This window comes from Marmota monax, unplaced genomic scaffold (genome assembly GCF_021218885.2).
Source record: "Marmota monax isolate L192 unplaced genomic scaffold, Marmota_monax_Labrador192_F-V1.1 WCK01_AAM20220418_F8-fsc00024, whole genome shotgun sequence".
Lineage (NCBI taxonomy): Eukaryota > Metazoa > Chordata > Mammalia > Rodentia > Sciuridae > Marmota > Marmota monax.
The window spans coordinates 30067073-30077461 of record NW_026695224.1 but is presented as its reverse complement, the minus strand read 5'-3'; the positions used below and the strand labels follow the sequence as shown (position 1 = coordinate 30077461).

General features: G+C 40.7%; 1 protein-coding gene across 1 annotated transcript; it reads right to left on the bottom strand.

Moving 5' to 3' along the window:
• Positions 1-507: 507 nt before the first annotated feature.
• On the bottom strand, positions 508-9478 carry Dynlrb2 (dynein light chain roadblock-type 2). Its single transcript, XM_046435209.2, has 4 exons — positions 9328-9478; positions 7095-7170; positions 1613-1780; positions 508-779 (listed from the first exon to the last, which is right to left on the bottom strand). The coding sequence occupies exons 1-4, from the start codon at positions 9328-9330 to the stop codon at positions 736-738; spliced, it is 291 nt and encodes a 96-aa protein (XP_046291165.1). The 5' UTR covers positions 9331-9478; the 3' UTR covers positions 508-735.
• Between the last annotated feature and the right edge of the window lie 911 nt (positions 9479-10389).

Sequence of the window (10389 nt, the reverse complement as noted above, 5' to 3'; positions counted from 1 at the left end):
GTAGGCAAGGCTGCAGGAAGTGGGCCCCAGGGGTGTACGCTGGGGGTTATGTATTTTGTCCCTTGCTCCTCCCTCTCTCTGCTTTCTGGCTTTCAGCAGCTGACCAGATTTCCTTGGCCATGATGTTCTGCCTCACCTGAAGCTCAGAGCAATGGGCTGGGCCAATTCTGGAATGAAACTCTGAAACTGTATGCCCCAAATAAAATTTTCCTCCTCTAAATTTTTCCTGTCAAGTATTTTGGTCACAGGGGTGAAAAGGTGACTAACACACCCAGTATAAGCAAAGCCCTCTGGAGTCACCTACTCTGTTTTGTGTATGTATGCAGCTTTGTCCAAGGCCCATTCCTGGTCTCCTCAGGCTGGTGTGGTAAAAGCAGGAACCCCAGGAATTTTGTAAGGGATGAAAGAGGTGCTGAGCAGAGGTGCTGAGCAGAGGTGCTGCACAGTTGAGAACTGTGCTTCTGACTTCTATCTTTATTCAACCTGTATTATTAAAAAATAGAGACATACATACCAGAATTTATTATATAGCAAAAGTACAGGTTCACAATGCAATCAAAAGGGACTAAAAAGACATGTAGAATAGTTTAGATGTAAAAATAGAAAAGAATGTCCAAAGACCCAGTCAGACTGGAATATAATTTTAGGAATCACTAAAGAGTGAAGTGTTTCCAACTCAGTGTCGCGAAGTGTTTCCAACTCAGTGTCGTGAGGATAGACTTGGTGGTGGAAGGTCTACTCGCATGGATTCTGAATGACAATCAGAAGATATTCCTTATCTATGGAGAGACATGGACAAAATTAATTCACCCTAAAATTATCCTTCATCAACATTTCAGCTAGACTGGGTTTTCTCTTCCATACGTCGCGTGGACCTGTGTAGACCAATGGCTGCACATCAGAATCACCAGGATACTTTAAAAATACCCTTTTCCTCAGGCTGGCTCCAGAGATTTTGATTTCATTGATCTGGGGTGGTGTCCCAGCCATGGATAATTTTTTAAAAAGCTCTGCAAGTGATATAAATGTGCAGCCAGGGAGAGAACACAGCTGTAGAAAAAGCTTTATTTAGTTTATGGGCAATTCTGATTTGATCGACGTACCATGCACAAGTGTGTTCTAGACTCTATGTAGGAGCCTGACTTCCAGCTATTTATTCACACTGTGAACTCAGTTCCTTCAAGGAAGGAAGGGTGCTGTGGCTGCTGTCTTCTGGTTGACCATGTAACAGTGCTTTACCCACAAAGAGGGTTCTGGCCCCATGGGACTTGGATCCACCCCCTACTCTGTCTCCAGGATGGAGGACTTTCTGCCACTCTCCAGAAAGTCTGAGTGCTAAGTTCACCAAAAAGGGGAATTACAGCTAAATTCTTTTGATTACTACTAATAAATCCAAGTGGGCAAAATTCAAATTGCTCAAAGGTCAAATAAATTGCTAATTTCATATGTTTTTCAAGTTGAAACCTCAAGATTCAAACATCTCCATTTTGTAATGAAAGAATATTATGTTTCATACTGTATGTTAAAACCTGTACTCCCTATTCTTTGAAACAAGGCTTTTAACCAGTCAAGAATAAAGAATCTTTACATATGAAATGAAATGCCAAATTACCTGGAGCTACCATGATTTCATGTTTCTTTGATCTGATCCTGAGAAAAGTGAGGTCATTCTGAGGATCAATATCACGGACGGTGCTCTTGGCTTTCACCGTCAGCTGATGGAGAAGACCTGCATATTGAACTGTTGTCGAGTTGTCCAAGGTGGTTCGGATTGGAATGCCTATTATGAGATTTAATTTTGGGTTATTTTTTTCTGATTATAAAAGTAAAATGCACATTGGAAAAATATTGGGAAACGTTGATAATTGCAAGAAGAAAGAAAAAATGACGGCTGACATTGCTCACCGGTATCCATTTCAGTTTATTTCCTTTCAGCCTTTTTTTGTTTCTGCAAAGATTTTTTAAGCATAGTTAAGTCAAACCATATTTACAAACTAGACTTGCTTTTTTCTTCATTTAAGTTATAGCATACAAGCTGTCTTTGTTGACAACATCATCACTATTATTTTCAATCTCTGCATGCTTTACTATTTTATGCATATATCGTAATATAAACAATCCCCTTTTGTTTGGTCACTTGGTATATTTTTTATAGCTAATGATGTGATGAATATTTTTTGTGTATGAATCATTTGGAAGCTGTTGATTATTTATTTCAGTGCTAATTTAACATGTTTTTATATAAAATGCATGCCCCCAAGCATCCTATCTACAGCAAGTCTGCTTTGAAAAACTTGGTCTGTGACATGGTGTTAGTCTTCTTCCCCGAAATCAGAAACGGAAAGGGATATCACTGTGTATGAGATCAAAAGGGATTCTCACAATTTCTTACTAATTCCTCACACAGTATTCTAACATAACACCTTACATTTTATGTTAGAAAAATATGGGGACAAAGATACTGTACTTTTGTGGTGTGCTCCCTGGTTTTGCACTTATTCTTTATTTAAATACTAATAAATTTGGCTACTTGTTAGCTTTGTTGTTCTATTATGGTTTAAAACACAATCTATTAATTTACCAAAGAATTCTAGCTAGAAAATATGTACATATAATTCAGTTCAGTGCATATCAATCTAGCTCAGACGGGGCCACCCAGGGTTCGAGGCCCATTATGCAACAATACTGTAATAGGTGTTTTACAAATATTGTATGTAATCAAAGATAACCTTCAAAGTATTTTAAACTGCCAGATAAACAGGAATTTCCAAGATTTGATTTGCAAGTGTGTCTTTATTTTAGAGAACACAGGAAGAGAATTTGGGATTGTGGTCAAATTCCTTAGGTAGCTGAATTAAGGCCAATAAACAAAAGAGTTGAACATGGCTCTTAGTTTTCCTTCAGAAAATGTAGCTCGAAACTACTAAACAAGATGAGCACTTTAAAGAGTGGAAGAATATTACAAACTTAGGATTTTATCAAGTTTTCATGAAACTGCTGGAAGCCATGCACTTTGACTTTGAAACGGACCAACCTCTTTTAAAGATAATCACTATCTCCAAAAAGATTGCACTAAACTTTATAAAGACAGTATTTACAGGGACTCCTATTCTCCTGTTAGGTGTTACATAAAACTATTAATTTCTGAATTGTTATTTGTTGGCCACTCTTCCCCTGAAAGGTGGTTGGTGATTGTCTTTTACACTTGAGGGAAGGTCACAAAGCATGGATCTTTAACAAGCTGGAAACAGAACATAGCCAGCCCTCAACCTTTGAGAACTTTCTGAAAAATAGTTTTATTTTGCATCCTAAATACTCACTGCCTATGAAGTCTGCATTGCTCAGTGTCAAAACAAGAAATACAACCAGAATAAATTATTTAAAATGTAGATGACAAGATTATGAATCAAAATCTCAGGCCTACTTAGTTAGTCTGTTCATGCCCCAAGTCAATAAATAAAATAGCTAGCCTTTCTGAATAATAAGTGCCCACTATGGAAACACCTGGGAGTTTTTCATATATACTACAGACACTTGAAAACAACTGAGAAATATTTATTTGAGCTCCTGCTTGGTACCATGCAAGGTAATTAAAATAATTTAGTAAAAAGTAATTTTAGCACGTGATAAAATTCACTCACTTCCTCTCTGAGAAGTAACTGCTGTGTCCTGGGCATCTCTCTACAGGAGTTCTAGGCCAGCTCAAGAATGCATGTGTTTGTGTTCATGATCTGTATAAAAATGGTATCATTGTTTGATTCAGCACAAGTAAAGCTAAGTGATCATATTAGTGACAGTCAGTTCAATGAATGTCACTTAGACAACACACCCTCCCAACAGGCAGTAGTCTGCCCCAATCTTTGACTCTCAGAAAAAAAACTGCAATGTATGTCATCTCACAGTTATTTGTATGTGTAGGATAAATTCCTAAAATGGAGCTTCTAGAACAAAGAGCATGAACATTTTAAAATTTGATACTGCTGAATTTATGGAACTACTTTGAAATATGACTCTATATGATCCCAGTAAGCTTGTACTCATTATTTTATTAGTTTGTCATTTTCAACCATACATTTGTACTTTGGTTGATAGACTGTATTTCAAAATAAAAGGAATTGGCTGAGTGGCTGAAAAAAATCTAATGAAATTCAAATGATTCATTGTTAGAAGTGTCAAGAATATTTAAAATTAAGAGCCCACAGCAATCATGTTTATATACATAAGAATGTATGATAGGTATGACTGCCTGGGAGATATTTATACTCACCACTATCTATTGCAATAATCAGGGTTTCCATATTATAAACAATGGATGCTTTTATAAATGGGAAACCAATGCTAACAATTAGTCTAATCAAAACCTATACCATACAGCATTAACAAACTTATAAGTCTACTGTCATGAAGAGTCTATGTTTCAATAACAGTGAAACAAAGGACTAATATTTAGCAAGCTACATGATGAGAATGAAATGGATAGACATAGGACCTCTAACCACAAATGCAATCTGAAAATGTGTTCAAATGCTTTGTCTGTAATTAGTAGACCAAAACCACTAGTAGAGAACAAGACACAAACACCGTCTTGGTTAAGTATTTTCAATATGAATTTCACATGATTTCTGAAAGCTGCAGATCTGCATTCGAATAGATGGCACTTTTATCTAAAATTGAATAGGCTATTGAAATTGAGTATTTTATTACATTCTGGTCACACTACTTACACAGTATGCTATTAATAAATATCTTCATCATATACTGTGGTTACTAATGATCTGACCATAAAAATAAGCCCCTAGTTTATATTTTGGATAAAGGTTAATTTGACTCTCAGGTGAAAACTGAGTATCCAGCAATCTTGAAAAGTGCCCTGAATCCTTATGCGTCCTAGTAGAGGTTAATTAAAAGTTAATGGCTATTTAAAATGTTATTTTACTGCCTTTTTATGAGAGGAGTTTTGATTGAGATACCTCAGAAAAATAAAGTGAAATTTGCTTTTTAAGTTCCACTACTCAGAGATAACCCCTATATATAACATATGCCTACCGTTTCTTCCTTATTTAAATGCATGTGTGCACTGGCTACATAAATGATTAGAAAGAGTTGGCAACTGCATCGTTACCTGACTTTTTCATCTAATATTTTGAGTGGCTCCCCCAAATCCTCAAATATCCTTGAACATTTTTAATAGTCAAGTTCATTAAGCAGCTAATACATAGTTACTTAAAAATTTCCCCTGATCTGAGACAACTTTGGTTTCTTATTTGTCTGTTTGTGCATGTTGCATATGATGCCTCAGTGAGTACCCTTATAATAAACCTTTCTTCACCACTCCTTAGGGTATTTCCTAGGAGAGGGATTACAGATCCAGGGTGTGGATATTTTTCAGACATCTGATGCATATCATCAGGATTATGTGCTTTAAGGTTAAGATGGGTGCCACAGAAGAATGATGAACTGGCCTGGGTGCCACAGAAGAATGCACTGGGTTCAAGTCCAACCTAAATTTCAGAAGAGGACCTTATTTAGAAATAGGGTCTTTGCAGATGTAATGAGTTAAAATGAAGCCACTTGGGATTTTGGTGGGCCCTAATTCAATATAATTGGGCTCCCTGAGTGTAAGCAGAGACAGAGGAGAAGGCCATGTGAAAGGGAGGCAGACTTCAGTGATGTCTGTCAGCCCGGGGAACACTGAGCATTGGCAAGAAAGGCTCCTCCTCTGGATTTTTCAAAGACAGCACAACTCCATGATATTTTGGTTTCAGCTTCTCACCTCCAGACTAAGAGATAATAAATTTCGGTTGTTTGAAGCCATCGGCGTGTGATACAGCAGCACCTCTATGAAATCATGCAGATAGCACATTCAGGGGGTGTGACACAGCAGTTGCAAATACTTGGAAATAAGCAGTTTAGCCAGGTCTAGGAAATAGGGCTGAACCACTTGCTAGAAATATATAACACACTTCTTGACTTCTCTGTAGAAATGATCCTAAATCCTCTCCCCCCTCTGGTTCTCAGGCTGAGTGAATTTATTGTAGTCATATTTATTACATGTATTTAGCACTGTGTAATTTTTTATTTTGTAGAACAATATTTTTGTAAAAATTAAATTCACACATTCTCAGAATTACTTTATTACAATTCTGTTAAGTATTGGCTATTGTTCTGGGGACTTGGCAATTATTATCTCATTTAATTGTCACAACCACCATGAAAGTAGGTTATTTTCCATTCTTAACGGTAAGGAGTTTAAGCAGACTTTCAGTTGGTGGTTGCACAATGAATATTTATTGATGGATTCTACCAGGCCCTGACCTGGTTATATGCCAATTGTATGGTTGCACCATGAATTATGTTAAGTAGCTACTCTTATTTCAACTCATGCTCTGGAATTTCTGGCACCTCTTCCCCTTACAAATGCCTTACAGGCTCCTGATGGTTTCATTGCTAATTCAGGCATTTGTAAGGGGAAGAGGTGCCAGCTGGGCGTGGAACAGTGTGGCAAGGGAAACGCTGTGCGGAGTCTTAATGAGGATAATGCAGTGAGAGCAAGTTCCTGTCCAGTCTCCAGATTTCCTAGTTGGAAATGCACTGGCTCTTCTTATACTATATCCACAAAGACTACTCGATAAATGATATTAAAATGAATTCTCAAAGTTTTTTTTTAACAAAATTTGGTAAAGAAATAATTTCATTCAAAATAAAGACGGAAACTATGAACTCTTCATAATGTTAAAACAAAAGCAACCTGCTGGTTGTGATATTCTCCCTGACCTCAACAATAGGTTTACTGGCACTCAGAACTGATGAAAGAAAATTACTAAAGCTTTAAAAAGCAGACAATCTACAGTGTTTCTTAGGAATATATAGGTATTTTTAGATGTCGTGTTCATATTTATAGCCCTAGCTCTTAGCAGAGTGCTTGGCATCTAATATATACTCAATAGATGCTTGGTAAGTAACTGCTTTAGCTAAAATATACAAAATATGCTTTTAATATCTAATTCAAAGATGTTTGCCATAAATTTTGCAAAGAAAAAGAGGTTCCTGCTTGGGCTCCTTTGTGTCAAGAAGGCAGCCTGTGACATATTTACCTTCTGCATTTACAACCATTGTTCCAATAACCCCTTTATGGCTCTGGATCCTCTTTAGAGTTTCTTCCACCTCTGCCTGGAAGAGATTAGGGAGGCAATTAATCAAAAGGGTCTTTGGGTCGACTGACACCAGTCCTAAGGAGAATGATGTGTGCAAGGATACCCTTTCCACCATCTCTGTACTAGATGCTGTCATTTCAGATTTTTAAAAGTCGGCTTGAAAATTGTAAAGTCCCCCACACAAGCCTGTATAAGATCCCCTCTTCCTGCCTACAGCTCTGAAAAGTTCATGGGCTTGAACCCCTCCAGAGACACAGAGCTTACTGCCTCACAAGAACTCATTTTATTTGTCCCCATATGATACCGAAGAATATTTTATACTGCAAAGAAATCTTCCCTGGATCATATTTCACTTGCCGATCTTTCTGTAGTCACAAAAATTGCTTTTCTATTCTATAGTCCTTTAAATATTTATAGAACTACATCATGTCCTCCCTCTGTTTAAAAAAAGCCTTTAATGGGAAATCTATTGGGGGGTTCATTCAAATGATCACATTTACAGAAGGGTGTTCTTTGAAAACAACATGTTTCAGGATTTTCTTGATAATTAGATCTTGAGTCTTGATACAAGCTGAATGTTTAACTTGTAATGTTCAATGTAATGCACAATTACATCCCAACCTCATGAATGAATATTAAACTCTTCTATTTGAAAAATATATTTAATTTTCTTGAAGTTGTAGATGGACAGAGTTCCTTTATTTTATTTGTATATGGTGCTAAGGATCAAACCCAGTGCCTCTGCCACTGAGCTACAGCCTCAGCTCTGTTTGAATATATTTTATGTACCAATCCTATTATATGTTTTCTTCCTCTCTAGAAATACAAAATTCAAGAATAATCTTTTCCAAACCTGCACATGGTAGATTGTATCTACCATTTTTTCTGAGCAATCACTGGATATTCTGGAATCAAACAGCATTCTTCACAGTTTCTTGATGAAGATTTATTATACTCTTTTTCCCGCCAAGACCATACAGGTGAACATTTTGTTACTTTAGATCAAAAGGTGGTTTCCTTTTCCACTTTAGTGGGTCTTGATATGTTCCCTTTTCCACCACATTCCAGGTGTTTTCTACATTTCAGGCATTATCGCATTAAATTCATGATTTTTGACGTTATGAATGCTATCTATTACTTACCAATCCTGTTCTTTATCTCATTGCCAAAAACTGAAGTAAATGCATTTTAAGAGGAAACTATTCATCACTACCATGAATGGAAACCTGGTTATCATTTGTCATAAAAGAATAACTGTACAACAAATGGAAAAGGGCATATTATTATGTTCCATTGCAATGGAAGTTCTGAGCTAGTGGTCTGCTCTTCAGATGAAAAATGGAAATTACCAATGATAGTAGTCTTAAGGACCTGATAGTGCCAGAAAGTTGGTCCTGTGTACATTCTAAAGACACACACATGTGTGTCTCACAGTATGACTCACTCTGTTATCTGGTATTTCTGGACCATCTTAAGTTGCAATGGATGTTTGCATTTCACTTTGGGAAACTGCACTAAAGCCTAATAACTGTATAAGGCTCAATAACTTATTACATGTCTGACCTTTAAGACAATGTCCACACTACTGACAACCAGTCTCATGTTTCCCTCTTCTCCTTTACTTCATTCACTCTCAAACTTTCTGCTCTTCCCGGCCTTTCCTCTCCTCCCAGTGTTTCTCTTCTGCTTTCCGAGTCCTGCTGGTACAACTTCTTGGTCCCCACTGCCACCCCCTTTTCACTCCTCTTTTAAGTCCATTTTCTTTCCCCTCCCTACATTCCTGTTCTCTCTTTCTCGGCTGGGGAGGGGAGGAGCTATCTCTCCCTCCCTGTCTCCCCCTCCTCTCTGCTTCTCTCCCCATCCTACCCTCCCTTTCCTCGCAGCATCTCATTTCTCCTCTGCATCTCGCCTCCGCCCTTGCGAACTTTACTGGCTCCCGCTTTTCTCATCCCCCTCGGCCTTTTCCACCTCCTCAGCCTCTCTCTCCTGTCTACGAGCCACCTCCAGACTTTAACCCCCAAGGCAGCGTCCCCTCATCTCCACACCTCCCCCTCGGCGGTCTCCCTGCGCCCCTGCACGAAGCCTCCGGAGCCCCAGCGTGGCCGCGCCCCGGGAGCCGGGCCGCGAAGTCCCTGCCGGGGCGCCGTGGGGGCGGCGGGGACGCGGGATTTACCATTGCAGCGGCGGAGACTCCGCGCTCAGTCAGCCACCGCCGCCTCCGCGGATGTCAACAACGCTTCCAGCCGTTGCCAGGCGACGAAGTCGGAAGCAATCTCCCGGAAGCCCAGAGCCGCGCCTGCGCGTGCGCGGCCGGGCAGCAGCCGGAGGCTCTTCCGCCCCGACTGCGGGCGCGAGGCCTCCGGGCCGCCGTAGGCGGGCGGCGGGCGGCGGGCGCTCACCTGCGTTTCGCCCGCGCAGTCGGGTGGCGGGCTGCGGCCGGGCTCCCTCAGGCGTGCGTGCGCTCCCGCTCCCCTAAGGCGCGCGTTAACGTAAGTGCCGCGCGTCCTCGCAGGGACGAGTTGGCCGCCCGCGCGCCCGCCTGTCCTCCGCCCGGGACTTCCTCGCCGGGAGACCGCGGCCGTCGCCACGTGCGGCGCGTGCCCGGGCCGATGAGCTGGGCTTTGGGCTGCGTTAGATGCTCGGCAACAGCGCCCGCGACGCGTCCTTGGTTTAATATTGAAGCCCGCGACGCGTCCTTGGTTTAATATTGAAGCCCGCGACGCGTCCTTGGTTTAATATTGAAGCCCGCGACGCGAAGGTCGCGCGTGTGTTAATTTATAGGTCCCCACCCCCGGCTGTTGCCCCACACTGCTCAAGTGAGCTGCCACCACCAGGGTTTCTCTCGTCGGTTAGGACCCTCCTTTTTTGCCACACCCCCAGGTTCTGAGTTAGCACAAAACCCCAGGGGTAGTGCTGGAGGCTCTGCGTGTTGCCGCTGCAGAAGAGGATTCCACTGGGTGTTTGACGAGGAAATAGCTTGAAGATCAATTAGGAATGGTCAGAAGTCACTTGACCTTTTGAAGGACATTGCTAATATCCTTGTAGCCAGTGGGGAGGAGGGAAATTATTATGTGAAATGCACGGCTGCAGTCACGTTGTGAATTCTTGGGGTTTGAAGAGGACACGCATTGATTACTAAATACAGGTTGGAAGTCGGAATGCATCTCCATCTCCATTGGGACCATGCCAGGATGACTTATGGTGCTGATTCAGTTTTGAACAGGCATGCTTTTTG

Coding starts and splice junctions, on each gene's coding strand:
- Dynlrb2 (XM_046435209.2), bottom strand. Junction 1,781..7,094: donor AATGGTTGTAAATGCAGAAG/GTAAATATGTCA, acceptor ATCTCATAATAG/GCATTCCAATCCGAACCACC. Junction 780..1,612: donor TGAAATCATGGTAGCTCCAG/GTAATTTGGCAT, acceptor GTCTCTCCATAG/ATAAGGAATATCTTCTGATT.